At 39.2% G+C, this 25,945-nt stretch overlaps 1 protein-coding gene and 1 pseudogene across 1 annotated transcript; one reads left to right on the top strand and one right to left on the bottom strand.

The window, feature by feature from the left end:
• Window positions 1–2,969: 2,969 nt before the first annotated feature.
• LOC115272514 lies at window positions 2,970–24,808 on the bottom strand (annotated as a pseudogene).
• Window positions 24,809–25,009: 201 nt separating this feature from the next.
• On the top strand, window positions 25,010–25,945 carry LOC115272513 (olfactory receptor 1030-like). Its single transcript, XM_029915567.1, has one exon. It carries the CDS (start codon window positions 25,010–25,012, stop codon window positions 25,943–25,945), a length of 936 nt encoding a protein of 311 aa, XP_029771427.1.

Here is a 25,945-nt window from a genome sequence, read left to right as displayed (position 1 = left end):
GCTGATTAGAGTTGTATTAGTCAGGATTCTCCAAAGACACAGGACCAGTAAAAAAAAAAAAAGATATATATGAATATGTAAGTACGTATACAGAGAGAGAGAAATATTTTATATTATTTTATTATTTTATTTTATTTTATTTTATTTTATATCCAAATTAGTTAGCATATAGTGCAACAGTGATTTCAGGAGTAGATTTCTTAATGCCCCTTACCCATTTAGCCCATCCGCCCCCAATCCCTCCAGTAATCCTGTTTGTTCTCCATATTTAAGAGTCTCTTATGTTTTGTCCCTTTCCCTGTTTTTATATTATTTTTGCTTCCCTTCCTTTATGTTCATCTGTTCTGTGTCTTAAAGTCCTCACATAAGTGAAGTTGTATGATATTTGTCTTTCTCTGACTAATTTCACTTAGCATAATACCTTCTAGTTCCATCCATATAGTTGCAAACAGCAAGATTTCTTTTTTTTATTGCCAAGTAATATTCCGTTGTATATATACCACATCTTTCTTATCTGTTCATCCATTGATGGACCTTTGGGCTCTTTCCATACTTTGGCTATTGTTGATAGTGCTGCTATAAACATTGGGGTGCATGTCCCCCTTTGAAACAGCATACCTATATCCCTTGGATAAATATCTAGTAGTGCAATTACTGAGTCATAGGATAGTTCTAGAATTTTTAATTTTTTGAGGAACCTTCACACTGTTTTCCTGAGTGGCTGCACCAATTTGCATTCCCACCAGCACTGCAAAAGAGATCCTCTTTCTCCACATGCTTGCCAACATCTGTTGTTGCCTGAGTTGTTAATTTTAGCCATTCTGACAGGTGTGAGGCAGTATCTCATTGTGGTTTGATTTGTATTTCCCTGATGATGAGAGATGTTGAGCATTTTTTCATGTGTGGGTTGACCATCTGGATGTCTTATTTGGAGAAGTGTCTATTCATGTCTTTCGCCCATTTCTTCATTGAATTATTTGCTTTGGGGGTGTTGCGTTTGACAAATTCTTTATGGATTTTGGATACTAACCTTTTATCTGATATGTCGTTTGCCCCATTCCATGGGTTGCCTTTCAGTTTTGCTGATTGTTTCCTTCGCTGTGCAGAAGCTTTTTATTTTGATGAGGTCCCAATAGTTCATTTTTGTTTTTGTTTCCCTTGCCTCTGGTGACATGTTGAGTAAGAAGTTGCTACAGCCACGGTCAAAGAGGTTTTTGCCTGCTTTCTCCTCTAGGATTTCAATGGCTGCCTGTCTTATGTTTAGGTCTTTCATCCATTTTGAGTTTATTTTTGTGTATGGCAGTATAAGAAAATGGTCCAGGTTCATTTTTCTGCATGTTGTTGTCCAGTTTTCCCAGCACCATTTGCTGAAGAGACTGTCTTTATTCCATTGGATATTCTTTCCTGCTTTGTCAAAGATTAGTTGGTCATACATTTGAGGGTCCATTTGTGGGGTTCTGTATTCTGTTCCATTGATCTGAGTGTCTGTTTTTGTGCCAGAGAGAGAAATATTTTAAGGAAGTGGTTCACACAGTTGTTACAATTGACAATTTCAAAATCCACAAGGCAGTTCAGCAGACTGGAAATTCCATAAGAGTTGATGCAGTCTTCAGTCCACAGGCATTATCCCTCTTTTTTAGAGGACCTCAGATTTTTCTCTTCAGGCTTTCAACTAATTGAACAACTAATTGAATTACCCTATGGAGGGTAATGCATTTTACTCAAAGTCTGTTGATTAAATGTTACTCACATCTAAAAATACATTCACAGCCACAGCTAGACTGGTGTTTGACCAAACAGCTGATCACCATGGTGTAGTAAAGTTAGCTATCACAGGAGTCCTACTGTACAACAAATATGTGAGGCAGTAGTTTGAAGTAGAATGGCTGACAACAAAAATGAGAAGAGCAGGAAGTAAATATAGGACTCTGAACATATAACACTTTGTGACTGGATGTAGGAATGTGAAGGGGGGAAAAGAAGCCAATTTCTTTTTGGGGTTTGGAATCCACAAATTGATTGAGTGGGGTGCCTCTTACTGGGTTACAAAATATCAGAGGGAGCAATTTGGGGTAGGAAGAATACTTTGGTTTGAGACAGTCTGTGCTTGACTTTTATTAGATAAATATATTTTTGTCTAAAACATTAAAGAGAGGACTAGGAAAGAGAAATAAGCATGGTAGTGGTCAGCACATAAAAGAAAGTTAAGCTTTATGGGAGGAAACACAACCCAGTCCCCTCCAGCTTCCTTCACTGGATGGGAGTCTCTTCATGAACAAGTCACTGTAAGAGCAGTTTGTTTACTCAGTCTCTGAGGAGTTCAGGATCACGCTCACTCCCACAGAAAAGTCACCTGTTTGACCCGACAGAGGCATTCACAGGTTAGGCAGGGGCATTTCCTCCTGTTCTTTTATGAGGTCCTCTGTAGCTGGCCTGGAGCCAGGGACCAGGAACACAGGTCAGCACTTAGGGGTCCACAGAGCCCATCCCCAGCAGATAACCTTACTGCAAAAATGTTTCCAGTAGTTTTACTGCCTGGTTCCACTAGGTCATTTCCCCTCAGGGTATACTCAGTCCTAGTAATTATCATGTTCATTTCTGGATAATTTGTGATTGAAATGGACATAGCCTTAAAGGTTCTGAGGTAAAATAACCTTACTGATGCAGAGAAACACTTTTGAAAAAATATGAATAAACGTTATAAAGGATTTTCAGTTGATTATGTTTTCATTTGAAGCAATTTGTTTTTATAACTTAAATTTAAATTAATTTTGTTAAAGGTAACTCACTAAAGCCTCTGATTCACCAAGTGATATCAGAAAACCCATCCCCTACTTTACTGAAAAGCCCCATACTGGCTGACATACGGATTGATATATTTAGACCACAGACACTCTATATCCTTTTTATTATTATATTTGTGACATATTATTATATCAAATATAAAATAACAGATTTCGTTGAGAAAACATTTTTTTGCCAAGCTTTCTCTTCAGAGCCCCCTTCATCTCACTGTTCCTGAGGTTGTAGATGAGGGGGTTCAACATGGGGATCACCACCAGGTAGAACAGAGACACCATCTTGTTTGGGCCCATTGAGTAGCTGGACTTGGGCATCACATAAATGAATATGTGATGGTCCCATAGCACAGAGTGACCGCTCTGAGGTGGGACACACAGGCGTAGAAGGCCTTGTGGTATCCTTTGGTGGAGTGCATCTTTAGGATGGTGATGAAGATACAGATGTAGGAGATGGCTATGACACACACCGTGACCACAGTGATGGAGCCAGCTGTCAGTGAGGGGACAATAGCAGAGATACTGATATCAGAACAGGAGAGCTTAAGGAGCAAAATCACAGAAAAAGTGATTGACTTGATTTGATCCACAGAAGAGTAAAAAAAAGAGAAGCAAATAGTAGAAAAGCAGCATTGAGAAAACTACCTCCACAAGCCGCTGTGAGTAAGCAAACACAAACTGTGTGCCCATTTTGGTTGAATAAAGCAGTGGGTCGCAGATGGCCATAAAGTGATCATATGTCATGGTAGCCAGAAGAAAGAACTCCCTTGACCCAAAGGAAACAGCTGAACTCACCTGGACAGCACATCCAAGATAGCAGACTATAGATCTCTCCACCAGAAAGTTTACAAGCATGTTGGGTGTGACAGAAGAGGAAGAGCCTATGTCAGCCAAGGCCAAGGGGCTCAGAAAAAAACACCACAGGGTGGTGGAGCTAAGAGGAGATTCTGATAAGAATGATTGTACTAACTTGCCAAATATGGTCACCAGGTAGATGCAAAGAACAGTTATGAAGAGGATGGCATGGAAGACAGGGTCGTCAGTTAGGCCCAATAAAATGAACCCTGTCACTGCAGTGTGGTTCCCATCCCCCAGGGAGTCCAGGAAGCCACGGAGCTGCTCCCAAACTGAGGCGCTGATGAAAACATTACAGAAGTTACAAATTTGATGGTTTCATTTTTGTTAAGACACCAAGAGGTTATTATAAACAAGTAAATATTTGGGGCACCTGAGTGGTTCAGTCAGTTAAGCATCCAACTCTCGATTTCAGCTCACGTTATGTTTTCACAGTTCATGGGTTCAAGCCCAGCATCAGGCTCTGTGCTGACACCTCAGAGCCTGGTTAAGATTCATTCTCTCTCTCTCTCTCTCTCGCTCTCGCTCTTGCTCTCGCTCTCTCTCTCTCTCTCTCTCTCTGCCCCCCCAACTCATGCTCACACTCTCTCACTCTTCTTTCTCTCAACTAGATAAATAAATATTTTTAAAAATCCAATAAAAAGTTAATATTCAAGCTCAGGTTGGACTTCTTATAGAGTAAAAAATATATTCTTCAGTTATGATTTTAGAGTAAAAAGTTTATATATTTATGTATGGGTATTCTATATTTTAAGAATTGTTTTCAGCAGAAACACTACTCCTTTCTCTTTATATTATATATTTATAAAATGTATTTAGTGTAGCTTTAAAGCTAAAGATTGAAAAACATAAGACTTTTGTAAAGTACAAAAAGAAAAGTAAGCATAACAGAAAGGATAATAATGTATAAATATAGACCTGTTTATTTATTTATAAAGTTTATTTATTCTGAGAGAGAGAGGAAGGGGGCGGAGAGAGAGAGGAAGAGAGAATACCAAGCAGGCTCCGCGATGTCAGTGCAGAGCCCGATTTGGAGCTCAACTCATGAAATGTGGGAACATGACAAGAACCAAAATCAAGAGTTGGAGGCCTAACCAACTGAGCCATCCAAACGCCCCAAATACAGGCCTTTTAAATGGAGACTTGAGTAATAGTAACATTATTGAATACTTACTAAGTTGTGGGCAAAGTGTTAAGAATCTTATATATTTAGTTCTACTTTAATTTCTATGAAATAATATTAAGCATTTTTATATTATTTATAGATGAAAAGGTTGACCTTGAAAATATTAAGTAATTTACCTAAGTTTACATAGCATATGCTGGAATCAAGGCATGAATCCCAGACAGTTTGAATCTAGTTCATTCTTTAAGTAACTATGCTATAAATGAAATTAAATAATACTTATGATGAAGCAGAGTCTCTCAGAAATGGGTGGATAACAAATTACCCTTCCTACTTAAGGACAGCTAATGTATGAAAAATGTACGAGTAAATCACAAAGTTTACAGTGCCAATAACACAAGACCATTTTTTTAATGTTTCAGAGAGTGAGAACATGTGCACGCGTGCGTGCATGCAGGGGAGGGGCAGAGAGTGTGGGGGAGGGGGAAGAGAATTCCAAGCGCTATCAGCACAGACCCCAATAAGGGCCTGAACTCAGGAACCGAACTGTGAGATCACAACCTTAGCCAAAATCAAGAGTCGGACACTTACCCGACTGAGGCACTTAGACAACACCCAAACAAGATGATTTTTTAAAAGGAGAAGTATAATTTTCTTGATAGGACAAATAAGAAATAGAAGGGAATTTCAAGTTAAAGTTATAAATGAAGTCACCTATTATAAATTTATTATATATGTGTAATATTCACCATTAAAATAATTGTTTTACCAAGTAGATTGATATATCAACCTAATTACTATGCAATATATGTGATTAATATCTAGGACATAATTAAACTACATTTATTCAAGCAAATCATTTCCTGATGTAGCAATGTTTTCTCACTGGAAAATTATAGAGTGAAATAATTTTATTTTTGACATAATGTACACCTGAATAAAGTTCCAGTCTGAAAAGCTAAGTTTACCCAGGTCTGCCCAGCAAGTGATGAGATTGAACCTCATCTCTGTGCTTTCTGGTTTTATATTATAGACTTTGTCCAAAATATCTTCTTGTCTATAAGCTAAAGCATTCAGAACAATAAGCAACGGAAGTCTTTCCACAAGATAATAACAAACAGTAGGTCCTCAAGGCATCACAAAGCTAGTGAGTTTATTAGCATGATGGCTGAGTTCCATGTTTGGATAGTGTAAAAAGACCATGTGAGTTTCTGATCTAGAGTAGATAAATGATGAATTCTGGCACCTTGAAGTATGTCTGTTTATATGCACTAAATATAAACTGCAGTAATTTAGGTTAACTCAGCTCAGGTCACTTGTTAGCTGAGTGCTGGGTTATATCCGCCCTGTTTCTCCACAAAGATACAACTTTAGAGAGTACTGTTAAGCTGCAAAAGCCAAAATCTCACTTCTTGAAACAAGAATTCATCCATCCTAGAGCAATAAATTCAAAGTCATGGTTATATAGCAGCCCTGCTATCTTATATTATTGTTTGTCTTTGGGGAAAAATCTCAGAAGATTCTGGAGCTTCAAATGTGAATTTAAAAGCACCAGGGTCATTATCACATTATCCAGTGACTATTGAACAGCTCCCTTCACACAGACACAGCTAATCTATAAGAGTTCTGTCAGTTCTCAAATGATCTCTTTATTTTTTCTTTTTATCTAGATATTGGTGTACTTTCTTTTGATAATTATTGGGAGTGTAATATAATAAATGAGCTCCTGGCTAAATATTGGCTCTAAGTTTACTTTGATATTTCAGGTTAAGGAATACTAAAAAATATAATATCTAATGTTAGGTCCTTTCACTTAAAATGTGTTCATTTTGTGAGTTTTTATAGTGATGTAGGTAAGGCACTCCATCAAGTATCCTGGGTAATATGGGATGGAATACCATATAAAGTTGAATTTTAAATAATTTTTAAGACAAATACTTTTTTCTAGCAAAAAAGTATGAAATGAGGATCTTAAAATTGTATATGCAGGGAGCTATGAAGTAAGATGATGTTTAGGATGACTTTCAGATCAGACCTAGCCTGCATGCCTCAAAGGGCTGAGTACTGGCTAGTGGTTTATCTGACCAGAAGAATGATGGTAGAAACACCTGCCTTCAACCTCAGACTCATTCTAATTCTCTTGCTAATCCTAATTGGAGAAAGTCCTATCTCACTCTCTGGATGCACCTTGTTTGATTTTCCAGGAATACTACTATCCATCTTTCATCCAGACTTAACTCCTTGCCAAGCCCTGTGCTTGACTTTTTACTTACATTTTCTTATTTAATCCTCACGATCATTTAGTGAGCCAAGTTCTTCCATTATTTTAACTTCACCAACTTAACCAAGGCTTAGAGTAAGCCACTTGTCAAATGTGCTCAAATGGTAAAAACTAAATCCAGGTTCAAAATCCAGGTAAGACTAAATGCTAGATTGTGTGCTCTTAAATAGGACTGTCATCTAGTGAACCTCAATGATGACCACTGGTTTCCAGCTAGTCCTTGACTTACATTTTTCTCTCTCTACCCTTGCCATTCTGTCCAATTCCCTAAAACTGGTGAGACCTACAGGCCAGTACTCAGGATCCTCATTTCCTGTCCTTTGTTCATCAATGGCCAGCTCCTGTTGATTTTACCTCCTCAATTCCTATGGAATGTGTCCACTCCCTTTCATCTCAACACTATGCTAGCTGTCCTTATTGATTTTCTGTAAGGTTTAATAGATGGAGGCAGAGGCGAGAGGAAAGAGAGAGACCAAGTTATGGAGCCAAGAAAGTCTTTATTGGAATCTGCAATTCCCGGGTGAGGTTCCGTGACTCCGGAGTGGGGAGTCAGGAAAGTCACACCTGGTATGGGAGAGCAAGGTGTTTTATGGGTGCAAGAGTTCCGGGTTTGATCTCAGGTGGGCAGATAGCCAAGTAAGGGCATGTTTGGACTGTGGCAGGATAGGATTGACTGTTTGCTTTGGTGGGGGAATGCTGGAATTCCAGTGGTGAGACTTTCCTGTTTGAGACATTCCAGATTGGAGTGTGGGGGGGTCATCGGTCCCCAGCGGTGCCTGGAACTATTATCTGACCCACAATAAAATGGCCGCTGGTGCTTTTCAAATGGCGCAGGTCATTCCAGGTTTGCAGGTGGGGGTTGTCCGTGCATGCAGCTCTCCACAGCAAAGTGGCCGCTTGGTCGCCCTCCCATGGCAACTCTTACATTTTCCTATATGCACATCCAGCCTTCCACACAACAGCCAGAGGGAGTTATTTATTAAAAGGATTTAATATTATTCATGTTTTATACTTTCACATAATTACATGCACTTAGTTAAAATGGCTCATGAAGAAAACAGTGGCCCATTGACCAGTTCTTTACAAATCCAAATTCCCACTCCCAGCAGGGAACCCTTTGACTCTTTAAACTATTTCATGGTTGAGATTTCTTAGTATCTGTAAGTAAGATGCTTTTTTAAAGAAAAATTAGGATTTCTGTGTTTTGCTTGTGATATTGTGATAAATAATAAGAAATATATATATTTGGTCTTAGTCTTGGTTTCTAGCACAGAGCTCCTAAAACCTTCAAAAATTTCCTAAATGGTGAGAACAACCTGTGCCTTTTGTTATGTTAATGAGGTGACTTTTGGATTGCCAGTGGGATTAGCGCTCATCACCAGACAACCAACCCTGTGATTAGAGGGAGGGATGGGACCAAAACTTTCAGTTCCACCCCCTGGCTTCTGGGGAGGAGGAAGGGTTGGATATTCGATCAGCCACCATAAACAATAATGCCTATGAAATGAAGCTTCCATAAAACCCCAAAGGGAGGGGGTTGGGAGAGCTTCCAAGTTGGTGAACTCATGGAGATCTGGGGAGAATGGCCTGCTCAGAGAGGATGGGAGATCCACATCCTTTCCCCATTCCTTTCCTTATGTATCTCTTTCATCTGACTGTTTCTGAGTCGCATCCTTATATAATACATAAGTAATTTATTAAGTAAAAGGTTTCTCTGAGTTCTGTGAGGTTCTATAGCAAAGTAACAAACCTATGGTAGGGGATGTGGGAACTTCTAATTTCAAGCCAGTCAGACAGAAGTATAGGTAATGACCTGAACTTGTGACTGGTGTCTAAAGTCCAAGCAGGGGTTGTAGGAGCCTTTAATCTGTAGCTTGTGGGTCAGAAGCACGCCTGTGCTTGGGACTGGCAGCTGAAGTTGGGTGATAGGCCATAGTTTTGTGGGACTGAGCCCTTTAACTATAGGATCTGATGTTATCTCCAGGTAGATAGTGTTAGAATTGAGTTGAATTGTATGACACTCAGTCAATGTCTAGAGAATTACTTGGTGATTCTGGGGAGGAATCCTCTCCCCTCCCCCACTGGAATTAATGACCAGAACCTTTACTGCAATTGTCCCTATTTATTTAATTTGAACATAATTGTTACAAGAAGGAAAACTGGTTTTTTCAAGTCTAAGAATTATTACAGATATTATTGATTAAGTTTATTATGACTAGGTCAGAACAGAGTAACCAAGGATTAGGTATCAAAAAAGAATACACTTAGTTCAATATTTTTCAAAGATAAAACAAAAATAATTTCTCACAGCTGACAAGGATTAGAATGTGGTGGTGTCAAATTTGAAAGGTACATAGCAATCCACAAATAGAGTTAAAATGGATCTCACAGCAAGTTTATTAAAACGAAGTATTGCAGGATCCTTTACCTCAATACCCAGGTTTGGTTGCCCAGTTTTGAAGTTGCCACTTCGAAGAATGAAGTGGTGGACACAGAACAAAATGGGCAGCAGGCACAAGTTTATTAGAATATAAGATCAGAAAGTAAGAATAGTATGAAGGCTCTCTTTGCAGAGAGGGGGCTTTCGAAGCTGAACACCCCTGATTAGAGGCAAGGGTCTTTGTTTTATAAGGTTCTGGTCGACCCCCACCTCCCTACCCCCTCATTCCTTCTCAGGTTCTACTCTTATTGACGTAATAACTCTAGGTCCTGGGTTGTCTGTTCCTGAATGACCTGGCTCCACTGTGTGAGGAGTCAGACTGTGGTCATACTGTCCCTTGCATAACAAAAGTTTATAGTTTACTTATTTTACTTAGATATTTTGCTTGTCAAACTCCTGAGGGGAATCTGAGGGGAGGAGGAGTAGGTGCTGTCTGTACATTCTTTTTTTTTTTTAGTATTTTTTAAAAATTTGAATTCAAGTTAATATATAGTGTAGTCTTGGCTTCAGGAGTAGAACCCAGTAATTCATCACTTACATATAATACCCAGTTCTCATCCCAGCAAGTAGCCTCCTTAATGCCCATCAACTATTTAGCCCCCCATCACTCTCCCCCCCAGCAACCCTCAGCTTGTTCTCTGTATTTAAGAGTCTCTCATGGGTTGCCTCCCTCTCTGTTTTTATCTTATTTTTCTACTATGTTATCTGTTGTGTTTCTCAAATTCCACATGAGTGAAGTCGTATGATATCTATCTTTCTCTGACTTATTTTGCTTAGCATAATACCCTCAAGTTCCATCTGCATTGTTGCAAATGGCAAAATTTCATTCTTTTTCATCCTCTAAGGAGTGACTGTTGCATTCTTAAGAGGAACCTTAGGATTGCGGTGGTCAGATACTGGCAGCATTCTTTCATAATATGTGTTTTTCCCACCCAGGGACTTCAACTTCTAACCTTTCCTTCTCTGCCTATTTTTCTTTTAAAAATATAGTATTTATTTTTTGTGAGAAAGAGTGAGCAGGGGAGGGTCAGAGAGAGAAGGGGATGGAAGATCGGAAGTGGACTCTGTGCTGACAGGGAGACAGCAGGGAGCCTATGCAGGCTCGAATTCATGAACCCTGAAATTGTGACCTGAGCCAAAATTTGACCCACAACACCCACGCGGCCCTCCCTTTCCTATTTTATCCTATCTTTCCCTAGCCTATAAGCATCTCAACCTTATTCTAGCTAAGAAATATAAATCTTGGGCACCTGCATGGCTCAGTCAGTTAAGCATCCGACTTTGGCTCAGGTCATGATCTCACAGTTCGTGGGTTCGAGCCCCACGTCAGGCTCTGTGCTGACAGCTAGCTCAGAGCCTGGAGCCTGTCTTCAGATCCTGTGACTCCTTCTCTCTCTGACCCTCCCCTGCTCATGCTTTCTCTCTCCCAAAAATAAATTTAAAAAACATTTTTAAAAAAGAAATATAAATCTTACTCCCTGAAAATGAATATTTAATTTCTTTAATTATATATATGTAAAAAGTATTTTTTCCAACATTTAACTCCTATCTCTACAGCAAGATGTAACAGCTAGTTCAGTTCATTTTCACCTCAAAGCCTGTGTTACTTAAAACTTCCGTTTCTTCGATGCTCAGCGTTACTCATCATCAGGAAAATACAAATCAAAACCACACTGAGATACCACCTCACCCTGGTCAGAGTGGCTAAAATGAACCAATCAAGGGACTATAGATGCTGGTGAGGATGTGGAGAAACAGGCACCCTCCTACACTATTGGTGGGAATGTAAACTGGTGCAGCCACTCTGGAAAACAGTGTGGAGGTTCCTCAAAAAACTATCGATAGAACTCCCCTATGACCCAGCAATAGCATTGCTGGGGATTTACCCAAGAGAGACAGAAATGCTGATGCATAGGAGCACATGTACTCCAATGTTCATAGCAGCAATGTCAACAATAGCCAAAACACGGAAGGAGCCTAAATGTCCATCACCTGATGAGTGGATCAAGAAGATGTGGTATATATATATACAATGGAGTACTACATGGCAATAAGAATGAAATATGGCCATTTGTAGGAAAGTGAATGGACCTTGAGTGTGTCATGCTAAGCGAAATAAGTCAGGCAGAGAAGGACAGAAACCATATGTTTGCACTCATAGGTCTAACAGGAGAAACCTAACAGAGGACCATAGGAAGGGGAAGGGGGAAAGAGAGTTGGGGAGAGAGAGGGCCACAAATCATGAGAGACTATTGAATACTGAAAATGAACCAAGGGCTGAAGGGGGATGGAGAGGGCAGAAGGGGGTTATGGTCATGGTGGGGGAAACTTGTGGGGAGAAGCACTGGGTGTTATATGGAAACCAATTTGACAATAAACTATTATAAAATAAAATAAAAATATGGTTGAAAGATTAAAAAAAAAACTTCAGTTTCTTAATCTTTCAAGTTTGTAGCCCTTGATATGAGCCCTCTGGCTGCAACTCTAATTTTAATCAAGGCTGAATTAAATAGCGTAGAGGTTAAAATTTATATTTCTACAGCTTATGCCATTTTTTATTAGGCCAAAACTTTTATATAGTCATCGATTGACATTCTGCAGATGTCCACCATTCATGTTAATACACACACATTCCTATATCATCCACTCCTTCCATTTTTCATGATCTTGGATTTAGTAATGGACACTTAGGTAGGATATCAAAAACATGAGCAACAAAAGAAAAAATAGATAAGTTTGCTTCATTAAAATTAAAACTTTTGTGCTTTAAAGGAGACTATCCATCAGTGAACCACATAGAATAGGAGAAAACATTTGCATGTCATGCATCTGATTAGGGCCTTATATCAAATTATAAAGAGCACTTACAATTTAATACAAATAGCTCAATTTCTTTAAGATTTTATTTTTTTAATGTTTATTTTTGTGAGAGATAGAGCGAACATGAGTGGGGGAGGGGCAGAGAGAAACAGAGACATAGAATCCAAAGCAGGCTCCAGGCTCCAAGCTGTCTGCACAGAGCCTAAGTTAGGGCTCGAACTCATGAGCCAGGAGATCATGACCTGAGCCAAAGTCAGACACTTAACCGACTGAGCCATCCAAGCACCTCTTAAGATCTTATTTTAAAGTAATATCTACACCCAATGTGAAGCTCATACTTACACCCCTGAGATGGAGAGTTGCATGCTCTACCTACTGAGCCAGCCAGGCGTCCCAGAAGTAACCCAATTTAAAATGGGCACTGTTCTGCTTCTAGGACCCTGGCCCCCTCACTGCTCCAGCTGTAACAGATGCCTGTCACTCACAGTTTTCCACTGTCAAGGGAGGAAAGAATGTTTGCACTATAATTAATTTATTGCTATTACTACTACTACTACTACTACTACTACTACTACTACTACTGCTACCTATGATGCTAATCTTATTTTTATTAGCATTATTATTCAGTCCTATTAGTATGCTGGCTCTGATCTGAAACTAAGGCTTATTGCAATTATAAGCAAATACATTTTTTAAGCTCATTAAAGCAATTACTTGCCTTTGATGTGAAACTTGTTTTCCTGAAGCAAGACTTTGGGTGTGGATTAGGGGCTCAGAGTAGATGGCTTTAATCACTCCTCGGGGAGCAGGCAGCCTTTGTTCATAGTCAATTTTAGAGAACTCACTGAGTCTGAGGGTTAGTTCAGGGATTCACATCTATATTTGGAACGGAAGCTGAGGTACAGAACTGAAGACTAGTCCCAGAGGCCTCGTAGGTGAGACACAGTCTCTGCCTATCTCTGTCTCCTCAGGATCTCAAGGTAACACATCTGCGAATCGTGGCACTTACCCAGATAACAAGGGCATTAGAGTAACAGGGGATGTCATTAATTCTTAACTCTCTTTCTCTCCACGTATATGTATATGCACGTATACACACACACACACAGACCTATATATGTATATGTACTGGAACAGAAGTTACAAATACTAGAGAAATTCATCTTCTCTTGAGGCCTGAAACTCTAGTTCTTTGGAATTAGATAAAATTGGCTTTTTTTTTTTTTTTAGATAGAGATAGACAGAAGGAGACAGAATACCAGAACCAGATGTGGGGCTCGAACTCACAAACTGTAAGGTCATGACCTGAGCCAAAATCCAAAGTTGGACACTTAATGACTGAGCCACCCAGGTGCCCCCAAAACTGGCTTTTCTAATAAAATTTCTAAAATCCCTATTAATGACTCTATGGATGACTGGTAAGTACCATCTGAAGCTGAAGCTGGCCCCACCACTGAGAGGGGACACCTGGTTGGGTTTCATTCAGGAATCAACACAGGCTTGAAAATATTCCCCTACAACAGCCACATTCTGGGCAAGTGTGTGCATGTTGAATAAGCAAGATATGAGAAAGATTCTAGGAATGGTAGGTTTCGAGCAAATAGAATCTGACTTATAATGAAGCTAGAAGGGCATTAATGAGGCTAACGAAGGCATTTTAAATCTCACATAAAAAGATTACCTTTAGGGACGTCTGCATGACTCAGTCAGTGGAGCATGTAACTCTTGATGTTGGCTCAGGTCATGATCCCAGGATTGTGGAATGAAGCCCACACTGGGCTCTTTGCTGAGCATGGAGGCTGCTTACAATTCTCTTTCTCTCTCTTTCCGTTTCTTTGTCTTTCCCTGCCCTCTTTCTCCACTAGCATGCTCCCATTCTCTCTCTCTGTTTCTCTGTCTCTAAAGAAAAAAAGAAAAGAATACCTTTGTAGAAATAACCCATGTCCAAAAAGATACTGAATCTTTTACCATTTTGTTGTACCATAAAATGCTTAAAAGAATTATCAGCATCTTCATTTTCTGTCACCACAGATGTCATATTCTGTCCTGTTTTATCAGATTGCTTTTCTCAGCTGAGTTCTCCCATAATTAAGTAGACGAGTATTTCAATTTTTGTTTTTCTTTTCAAGTTACATACAAAGTGTATTTTTAAGCTTGTCCATTTACAAATTAAGCACTTGGGGGAAGAATATACAAATATATATAATATATACATAGACGATAATGATCAAAAGCATTTATGAGATGCACAAAAAAAGGAATTTGAAGTTTCATACTGGGCACAAGTAAGTGCATGGACTGAAGCAAAAAGGTCCTCTTGTTTAACTCCATGTGCTTGTGAATAAGCCAGAATAATTCTGTAAAAAAAGAATGGCTGGAGACAATGAATAGAGCTGAGTATGCAACAATAGCTTTGAAGCATGAATTAGGTCTTTAACGCTATAGTTCTAGGAATTCGATTGTCAATAAAGGATATTTTTCACATAAACTGGTATTCAAAGAAAAGGATGTGATGGCTCAGTCTAGCAATGAACTCTACTGCGGGCTCTCTGAGTACCCTCTGAGGAGGAGGACATACCTGGAGTACCAAATACATCTTATTATCAGATTCATTCAATCTTTATTCATCTTACCATCACTCTTTAAATTATATGAAGATGTCAACAGTGCCCATGCCAATTATATCTTAATATCCTCTTTATTGAAGTTTGAAAATATATTCTATCTTTCACAACTGAGTAACAATTTGGCTAGTTACTGAATTCTTGGCTGGAAAGAAATATGTTTACATTAGCATTTTGAACCAATGTATTCTCTTCCAGTTTTCAGCATAGCTGTTGCGAGGTGTGCTCATGCTTTTCTAATACCTTTTTAAAAATCTCTCTCTGGAAAGCTTTTAGGATTTGAAATTTTTATGATGTTATAACTTGCATGTGACTTGTTTGCACTTTCTATGCTGAGTAGCTGCTATTTTAATATCTTCTTAGGTAAAGGTCAAACTATGATCTATCATCAGATTTCCTTCAATTGAACATTTTTAGACCATCCTTTTACCCGGACATTTTTATTCTTCAGGAATCAGTTGCTATAATTGGTCTGTAATATAAGTGGGTGTTATCAGAATGCAAGCCTGTAGTGGTATAATTCAAGGAAGGAGTGAAGAAAATAGGACTAACAAGATCCCTGGGAGAAAATGTCATTTTTTAAAAGATTATGTTCAATGTTGTTTATCCACACTAACGATATGGGAGTTCTCTTTATGGAACTGACACCAAAGTTGTGGTGAGGGAACGCTACTGACCTCTAATCTCAACCTCTCTCATCACTCATTGTTTTCCTCATTGTCTGTTATTTTCTCATTCTCCCCTCCAGAAGAAAAAATTCAAGAAAAAACAAAATGACTGAAGAAATTCAATGTACCAGACCCAAACATCTCTTCAATGAGTTCCCAGAAAGTCAAGAACATCAAAGGTCCCTCTTCATGTTTTTCTTAGCATTGAGTGTCATCATCCTTGCATGGAAACAGGAGACAATCATGATACTCCCATTGGGTTGGAGTTTCCCTTGTCTTATGCACATTTTAGTCTGCAGGGGGCTCTGCCTTTCCCTCCGAGTACTGCACAGTCTCCTGTTACAGAGAACAACCATTGTTACTATGGACACCTTTATACAGATTCATTTCTTACATGCTCCACTCACCAGGGATGATTGTCTCCTGGCCAGAGAATCCTATGGCAAATGTATGTCTGCAAGTCACTTAGTGAACTATGCAATCATGTTATCTAAAGAAATCCAAAATACCTTGCTGGCCAGGGCTCATTTGAGTTCAAGTGTGTATGCAGTTATAGTCTTTTTACTGTTCCTTGCTGACTGGCCCATCATCCATCTCTTATCTTCCATAGTCCCATAGACTCTGGCTTTGGGATGTTAGGGATTTTACTCAACAGAAAACCTGATTTTTTATTATGTCTCTGTAAAGATCCCTACTGCTATTAGGACTGTCTTCATCCTAGCTTTAGTCCCAACAATTCTCCACTCTGAAATTTTTTTCACCTACATGTTTTACTTTTCACTCCTGGGTCTATCCAAGTTTCTTCTTTGAGATTCCAAAACAAACTGGCTCAAGTCTTGTTCTGACTTGGACCAGGTAACTGTGGCTATAGCGTGCTGGGTGCCCTGTCACAACCTCAAGGCTTTCTTAGGGAAGGAAGTTCTCAGGGACAGCACCAAAGAAAAAGATTGTTGAGTGTACTTCAAAGGAAAGTGGTTCTCTGTATTAATAATTAAGCTGAATTGGTGTCACGTGGCCTTGGAAATTGGGACACTATGTTTGAATTATAAAAGTAATTATTTATCAAATGCAGAAAACTGAAATGTTTCACATAAAATAAGAGTAAAAGTCCATATTAGAAATTTTGTTTAGCGGTTGTTTATTGTTTTCTCAAATAAAAAATTTCCTTATACTGCTCCTCTTTTCTCTGTTGCCCTCCGTGGGGTCTATGGGTGGTAAATACAGAAAGCGTTCATTTCTCAGGTTGTGGAACATATCTGGTTTATTTTGAGCTTACAGAGTAAACAGCAAAAATCCTGAGTTACTCTCATCTGCAGGCTTTTCTATCCGAAGGAAAATACATATCAAATTATTATTTCCAAGTACAAGGTATGTCATTTTATTGCACAATAATTTTATAGCACGTTATTGAACAAACCCTATAGGTCAATATGTTGTTGTCACTCAAACTGGTCACAGACAGATGCAATCAGTCAGGCACCTGAATTGCAATAACCCCAGTAGAATCACCGCCCACAATGTCTCTCCTCAGTTCATAAACAAGGCAAACAAGCCAAACTGTTTGATGGAAAGTCATAGCATGAGCATGAACGTTCGACTTCACTCAGGTCATGATCTCACAGTTTTCAGGTTCAAGACCCACATCAGGCTCTGTGCTGATGACTTACAGCCTGGAGCCTGCTTTGGATTCTGTGTGTGTGTGTGTCTCTCTCTCTCTGTCCTTCCCCCACTCGTGCTGTCTGTCTCTCAAAAATAAACATTAAAAAATTTAAAAAAAAAAGACAAATACAAAGATAGTAAATATAAGAGTGAAGAAACCTTTCTTTAGTCTGAAAGCTGAACTTTTCTACTCAAATGATAACACTCACCTTCCAAGCCTATTTAAATTTTTGATAACATTAGGACAGAATTATAAGTGAACACTCCTGGTTGCTTAACATAAGTCCACACTATTAGCATGGAGACTTTCCACCAAGAAAAATCTAAATGTATAGTTAAGCCTCAAACCAATAGCAATGGCTACTCCGAGGCAGACATGGTAAGTCAGAAGACCCCCTGACTTGCAGTTCAGTGAAAGAATCAACAAACCTGTATGATTCCTGGTTGTGATAGAACAAGAAATATTAGCAGTTTTGAGTTACGCCTCAGATGTCCTTTCTAGTCACCACCCTCAGATATGAACATTACCAAGATTCAAGTTTGCCCCCAACTGAATGCATGAATCATATGTGCACCTTCCTTTAATACGAGTCCTTCCTGAAAATTGCCCTTCCCTTTCAGAGTCTCACCGGAGACTATCTGATACTCTTAGATCTAGAACTTCTTTCCCAGTCGTGCTGAGGAATGGAGCACAGTGTAAGATCCAGTGACAAGAGGGCCACGGCCACTTTTCCTCAGCTCTGTCAGTATCGGCTTCTCTCCTCCCCTTCCCCCTGCTAGGCGCTTGCTCAGACAAGATGTGCAATGTCACCTGCTTTCCTGCAAGAACAGCCTTGAGGAGGCCTAGCTTCCTGCACATCCAAATATTAAATTCTCATCTGGGAATGAGAATTCCATAGGAAAAATAAAATGATTCTTAATTTAAAAAAACAACAACATTGATTATCATTTGAACTGGAACTAAACATGAGATGTGACAGAAAAGGCAATAGTCCAGCTGACCCTTGCTTCTGCCTTTTTCTCCAGCCCCTTGGTCACTACTCATGATAGGGGTGCCGTCCTAAGGACTCTCAAAATAGAAGTCCTGTTGCTTAGTGTCAGGGTAACCTGCTTGTGATCAGATATAGTATTTACAAAATCATGGACTACTTCACTTACCAAATCAAACTTATGTTTCAGCCTATGCCATCTTTAGCCTAGAAATTCTCTCCTCTAACCACAATGAGAAGTCATACATTTATGTTCTGTAAGTTACTTAAAATGGCAAAAATTGACTAGAAACAGCCACTAGAACCATGTCTCTAGGTCTGACACAGACACATTTCTCTTCCAGCTTCCTCCTTTTGTGTGTGTGAATTAATGAACTTGGGAAATGCCCAGAGACAGCAAATGCACTTTCTAATTGGAAAATGCTCTCACATTAGCTCTGCCTTGCTTTGCGTGCCAACTTTGAAGCGAATGTTCTTTGTAGCAGTACTTTACAGGATGTGCCAAATAGCTACAATTAATAACCTGAAGGGCCGGAGTCCAAAAACTGGAAAATTGCCTCTGGCCATATCAGGTGTACTAATTGCCACAATTTCAATCCAGAGGGCAATGGGGAAGGGAGAGGGAAAGGGAAGGAGGTTTATGGAGCCCTTAGAACATTTAGTTGCTGACCTGGCTTTGCATATGATTTTATTCCTTAATTTGGTTCAGCAGGAAATACATAGCCATAGGGAAAACGAAGACTGATTTTCTCTTTCATTGTCCATTGTGATAAATATGCTAGCCAAGGCCACCTTTTCTTTCCAAGCAAAAAATGTCCCATATGTTCATCCTGGTCCTGCAATTTTTGTGTAACCTTACCTTGTCCCTTAACACATTCCCTGGGCACCCACCGCAGCCACAATTTCAAGACCACCCCACTGCATATGCCCTGCCAAGGGTAGGAAGGCCGTGTCCAAGTATCACACTGAAGATTCTGGACTTGAGCGTCCTCCTGAGTACATGCACCAAGCATCATAACCCAGGTCATCATTAGTTACCAGGATGATTCAGGGATTTAATTCCCAAGGGTGGCTTAAATCAAATGTAAAATATCTCGTAGAAACTCTGTATATGCTGTTCCCTTGGTACCCAGGAAGCTCTGGAATAACAAGACATAACAGACTCATTGCATTTTATAAATACTCATAGGTTTGTCGGTGTGGAACACAGAAACCAAGTCTTCCAGTCAGACATGAAGAAGTCTGTTTGTCTCATTGCAACTACTCGAGGTGGACGCTTCCAGAAGGTTGGAAACCCTGACTGACTGCCCAATAGGTGCCTGGTACGTTATATTCATTTCCAAGGCTGCTAGAGTAAAAAACCACAAGGCAGTGAAGAGAAGGGTTTCAGTTCTAGGATTGTGAAGAGTACAGGTATGCTTTCCTTCTGTCAGAAAAAACAGATGGGAGAGGATCTGTTTTCTCTCAGAAAAGCTGGATTTTTTGGTCAATATATTATCTATAAGGAAACCATAGCATAGACCTGATAACTTTCTAGGAACAGATACTTAGTTTTTACCAGATTCTTAAAGTAGTTCATGTGCCCCTCCGTTCGCAGGGGCTAAGAAGAGTTCTTAGGTTATTCAACAAAGCTGTTTGAAGTATTCAAACAATGAGTGGTAAAACACAAACCAGTACTTTGAATCATCAACTACTGAATATATGAAACACAATAAATGTTATGTATACATAAATCATATCACAAGGGAATCATAAACGGGGACGCAGTATAGTTTAGGCTGAAGTCCCTAGAATCAGTCTACCTGGTTTTAAATCCTGGCTCATCTACTTTCTCTACTTTGTGAATTTGGAAAAACACTACTGAATATTTCTGTGTTTTAGTTTTTTCACTAAGAAAATGGGGGAAATGATAATGACGTGTCTAATAAAATAATGTATACAATAGAATGAATAATTCATGGTACATGAAACTATTTAAATACTCACTGGTTATTATCACTAAATTTGAGAATAATTAAGTCAGAATACTCAGTATTTTACTTTATTTTTTAAATTTTTTTGATATTTTATTTATTTTTGAGAGAGAGGGAGAGAGAAAATGAGTGGGGGAGGGACAGAGAGGGAGACACAGAATCTAAAGCAGGCTCCAGGCTCTGAGCTGTCAGCACACAGTCAGACATGGGGCTCGAACTCATGAACCGCTAGATCATGACCTGAGCCAAAGTCGTATGCTTAACCCACGGAGCCACCCGGGTGCCCCATCAGTATTTTATTTCTTAAAGAAACTGTAAGTTTTCTCTTAGGTAGAAAATTACAGGTCAAATTTTTATTATGAGAATTTTATTATTTTGTTTTTCCCTGAATTTATCATAAGGTCTAGTTATATTCTAAGAACTAATAGGCTAAATATTGATGTTATCAGTAAGCCTCAAACTTAATTACCCATGAGGAAAGTCAGAATACATACTGGGTTGAAAACTTAAAAAAAAAAAAAAAGCATCCAGTTAGAAGACATTTGAATGCAAAAAAAGCATTTCCATAGGATAAATGATGAATAAATAGTTGGCTGTTCAAAAAGAAGATTTTACAAATATAGAAATTAGATTGTATGAACCATGTTTTAGAAACATCACAGGCAAATGTACAGTTATGTCAATAATACATAACATAGGAAACATCTTCTATCACACAAGAGCTGTTGAATAAAGCCAGAGTCGGTCTACTGGCTTTTTGGGTTCTTCTACTTACTAAACTGCTTTGTGTCACAGCTGAAGTGAGAATGGTCACACTTCTAATGGAGGCAGGAAGTCTTGGCACAGAATCCAGAGCAACAAACATTTTACTAAGCAAGATTGCTTATGTGCAGCAATGTGGCTGGAACTGGAGGGTGTTATGCTAAGTGAAATAAGCCAATCAGAGAAAGACAGAGCTCATAAGTTTTCATTCATATGTGGAACTTGAGAAACTTAACAGAGGACCAGGGAAAAAAACAGTTTCAAACAGAGTGGGAGGGAGGCAAATCCATAAGAGGCTCTTAAATATAAAGAACAAAATGGGGGTTGATGGGGGAATGGGGGAGAGGGGGAAATGGGTGATGGGCATGGAGGAGGGCACTTGTTGGAATGAGTACTGGATATTGTATGTAAGAGATGAATCATGGGAATCTACCCTAAAAACCAAAGGTACACTGTATACACTATATGTTAGTTAACTTGACATTAAATTATATTTTTAAAAAATAATTGCTTATGTGCAACTCCTGAAGACGTCCATGCTTGGTTTTGCTTTAAGCTCTTCATGAGAGAAGCAAGACCACAGCATAACAGGCCCCATCTACCATAAATACACCAGGAATGCTAGAAAGACCGTATTTAAAAGACTCCTTACTATTTCCTGATATGAACTAACATGAACATCTTCGGGCATCTAAGGCTGCTGCTCCTCTCCCCAAATTTTAGATACAATTTCCCCAAAGGTCTGTCCTTGAAATCTTCTGTTACCTGTTTCTCTATCTCTGAACCATCTCATTGATCCCCCCAGCTTTTACTATCCCCTGTCCATTGCTGACTCCCAAATCCATATTACTAGCTATGTCTGTGTGGTAGCCATCCACAGTCCTCTCAACCTGAATTCAACCTCTTTCCCTCCTACTCCGCTCCTAGCCCAGTCTTTCTGTTCCTACTAAAAGCACTACCTCACAGTGACTTGTTATAAATACAGTGGGAAATCTTTTTGTCTTCCCCTTAATATGTTCTCAACATTATTGGTGCATGTGTGTGTGTGTTTAAATTGTGTCAGATCACCTTAGATAAGAGATAAAATTTAATTAAACTATGAATTCTCGGGTTACTATTATCCTGGTCTCTCAGACCTAAAACTTGAAACCCAGTCAATTGCCAAGTGACACAGACTCTGCCTTTGGGGTATCTCTCCTTCCTAACATCCCAGCTGTATCCCCACTGACCGTTCTCTCCCTTCAGTCCATCCTGCACACACTCTCGGAGTAACTCCCTGAAAGCTGAACACTGCTCAAGTCATTCTATTGCTCAGATGTTCTCCACGTTCACCACTGACCTAGTCCTTAAAATCTCCCTGACGTGGGAAACTCTATACAACGTGGAACTCGAACCCTCCCTCCAGTTTGTTTCTCACTAATCTCTTTCAGATGTACTTGCTCTTAACAGAAAGGATGCTCACAGTCTCCTAAACATGCTCTGAGCCGCTCTGACTCAACTCTCCTCCTAAAATGCTCTCCTTGAATCCACTTTTCACCTTTTGAAGTTCTTTCCATTTTCCAATGACCATCTCAGTTCATTCCGAGGCTGCCCACTCTCTGTAGGATACAGACCAAACTCCTTAAAATGGGTGAGATCCTCAATTATCTAGCCAGACAAGCATTTACTTATAGGCAGTACTACCCTTAGAGCCAAACAAAAGGGACCCTGCCTTGGTTACGTTCTTCAGGGCAATTCTGGACCTCTTTCTGCTGCACCACACTCCAGTAGACAAGGGCAAAGGGATGTGCCCACCCAGCTTTCATCCTGTCCACCCTTTCTAGACCATCTTCCAGGCAACAGGACCCTAAAATTCCTTGCCCAGATGGCCCTCAACTTATTTCCAGAGTCTACAAGACTTGCTTTCCAAGGTCACCCTTGTAAAGGTAAACCGCAATCTTGATGTTCCCATGCTTAGGCCTTAGAAGTAGCCAAGAGACGGCTATTTGCAGGGGTGTGAACAGATGCACACACGTGTGGCTGCACATATGTGGGCCGGAGACAGGTTCTCACGCCACCGCATTCCAGCATGGAATTCCAAGGATTCCACCTTCCAGACTATCATGAGGGTATATTTGTTGAGGAAATCTAGAACATATATTATTAATTTGCCATCTTCATTTTTAACTTTTACTTATTAAGGCGTAGATACATAGGTCCCCATTTGTTATTCTTGCCCTGGGCTCTTCCAGTGTCATAGATAGGCTTGCTCCTAGGGAGCCAGTTTTCTACCCACACCAAATGTGTGCAGTTCTTTATAACCTTGACTTTCTCAAAGTCAGTTATATTACACAGGCTACGCTGTATGTCTATATACCTGGGTCCCCTTGCACTTTTGGAGCACGCTTTAAGAGGTTGAAACGTAATACTGTGCAAGTACTAGACAATACAAGTTGAAAAGTGAAAGGAATGAGAGACGCTATCCAAAAATGAGGGAGGAAGTTCATCTCCTTTTCATATTATATGAGTCTGTATTTTAAAAACCCAAAAGAATCAACTAGGAACTATTTTTAAATGATAGGAAACTATGGTGAAGAAAATAGTTATAAAATCACTTTACAAAAGTCAGTAGTTTTCTATATGTAAACATTACTTAAATAAAGCACATAATGAAAAAAAAGCTTCATTTACAATAGTTATAAAAAGATAAAACATTCATAAATAAACTTTAAAGAAAAATATAAGATATTTATCTGTAAAGTTTAAAGAAAACTCTAAGGAAAGACTATTTAGGGAAGTAATTAATAAATGACATACATTCCTTAATTATAGAAATTTTTATTGTAAAGCTTATCAATTTTCAGCACATCAACATACCAATTCAATGCAATAGCACTCTAAGTGAAAACAGGACATTGTTTTTTTGGAACTTGATAAAATAATGTCAAAGTTTATCTGGAAAATATACATGTGAAAATAGCCAGAAATTTTGTTACCAGATATTAAAACCAAATTTATAGCTTTGGATTTAAATGTTTGGTCCTTGTTCTAAAAGAGAGGACAAAAAAAAAAAGGGGGGGATCAGAAATTGACCCAAGTGCTTATGAATGTTTACTGTACATTAAAGCTGGAATTTTAAAATAACAGAATCAACTAGAAAATTGTTTCACCAATAAACAGCCTTAAAACACCCAGCTAGATATTTGGAGAAATAAGTAAAATTAGTTGATTATCTCATTCTTTATATCAAACTTAAACTCCTGATAAAGCAAAGATTATAATGTAAAACTGAAATCTAGTAAAGTTCTAGAATAAAGCAAGAGGTTATTTTAAAAATAATTTTAAATGGAGAAATATGTATCTAATTATGTCACTAAGATCAGAAATCAAAAAGAAGATTGATAAAGTTGGCAACAAACCCTTTAAAATTTACTGCATTGCACAAAGGAAAAAAGTACCATACCAATGTTAGGTGACAAATTAAGAATTAATTTATAATACACGTATCAAACAAATGGCTGATCTCCTTAATAAACAAAGAGGCCCTATAAATAATATGCTTAGAAGACCAAGAACCTAATAGTAAAATTAGCAAAGGAACTGACCAGTCATGAAAAAGACATACACATGCAAATAATTGTTTGAAAAAATGCCAATCCCTACTCATATTTTTAAAAATCAAGAAGACATAAGCTGCCCAGTATTTACCATCATGGGGGCAAAGGTTTAAAATCTGATAAGATTCTTGGTTGGTGAGAAAATCAGCACTGTTGTACAGCTTTTGGGAGTGTAACTTGGTGCAACTTACGTGGAGGTCAACTGGTCAATTTCCATCAAAAGAGAAAGTGAATGAATTCCAACTTTCTGAGTCTGAGCAGAGTAAAGCCCCGTAGCTAATGGCAATCTTTAACCGTTGGAATTGTGAAGCCAAATTTTTGTCATCTGGTACTGGAACAAAGAGGTAAGAACCTTTTATTTTTAGTCTAATCATTTTGAAGCCATATTTCTTTTTTTTCCAATAAGAGAGAGAACAAAATGGCAAGAGGCAATCGGACCACAGTGACAGAATTTGTCCTTATGGGATTCACAGAGCGTCCTGAGCTGCAACTTCCCCTTTTTGTAGTGTTCCTGGTGATTTATCTCATCACCCTGGTAGGAAACTTTGGCATGATCCTGCTCATCAAGGTGAATCCGAGGCTCCACACCCCCATGTACTATTTCCTCAGCCACCTGGCTCTCATTGATGTTGGCTACTCATCTTCCATTGGGCCCAAGATGCTGCAAAATTTATTGGTGAAGAAAAAAACCATCTCCTTTTCAGGCTGTTTTGCCCAGCTGTACTTCTCCAGTGCTTTCGCCACTACTGAGTGCTTCCTCTTGGCCACAATGGCCTATGACCGCTACATGGCAATCTGCAACCCCCTGATTTACTCAGCCATTATGACTCAGAGGGTCTGCAAGGAGTTGGTGATCGGGGTCTATACTTACGGCTTCCTGAACTCTGTAATACAAACAGTTCTGACTTTCCAGTTGTCTTTCTGCAACTCCAATATCATCCACCATTTCTACTGTGCTGACCCCCCTCTCCTTGCCCTCTCCTGCTCTGATGCCCGCAACAAAGAAAAGCAGCTCTTGATCTTCTCCGCAGTGAATCTCAGTGGATCCTTCCTGACTGTCCTCATCTCCTACATTTGTATCCTCTTTTCCATTATAAAAATTCAGTCTTCCGAAGGCAAGTGCAAAGCCTTTTCCACCTGTGCCTCCCACCTCACTGTGGTCATCATCTTCTATGGAACACTGTTTTTCATGTACATGCAGCAACCTAAAGCAGGGAATTCATGGAAGTACAACGAAGTGGTCTCTGTGTTTTATAGTCTTGTAATTCCCCTGCTCAACCCCCTGATCTATTCCCTTAGGAACACAGAAGTAAAGGACACCCTGAAAAAGATGCTAGAGGGCAAAGAGCCATAG

This window comes from Suricata suricatta, chromosome 11 (assembly GCF_006229205.1).
Source record: "Suricata suricatta isolate VVHF042 chromosome 11, meerkat_22Aug2017_6uvM2_HiC, whole genome shotgun sequence".
NCBI lineage: Eukaryota > Metazoa > Chordata > Mammalia > Carnivora > Herpestidae > Suricata > Suricata suricatta.
This window is presented reverse-complemented; position numbering and strand designations above follow the sequence as displayed.

Bases quoted from the DNA above. Each gene is read 5' to 3' on its own strand.
- LOC115272513 (XM_029915567.1), top strand. From the start codon at position 25,010: ATGGCAAGAGGCAATCGGACCACAGTGACAGAATTTGTCCTTATGGGA.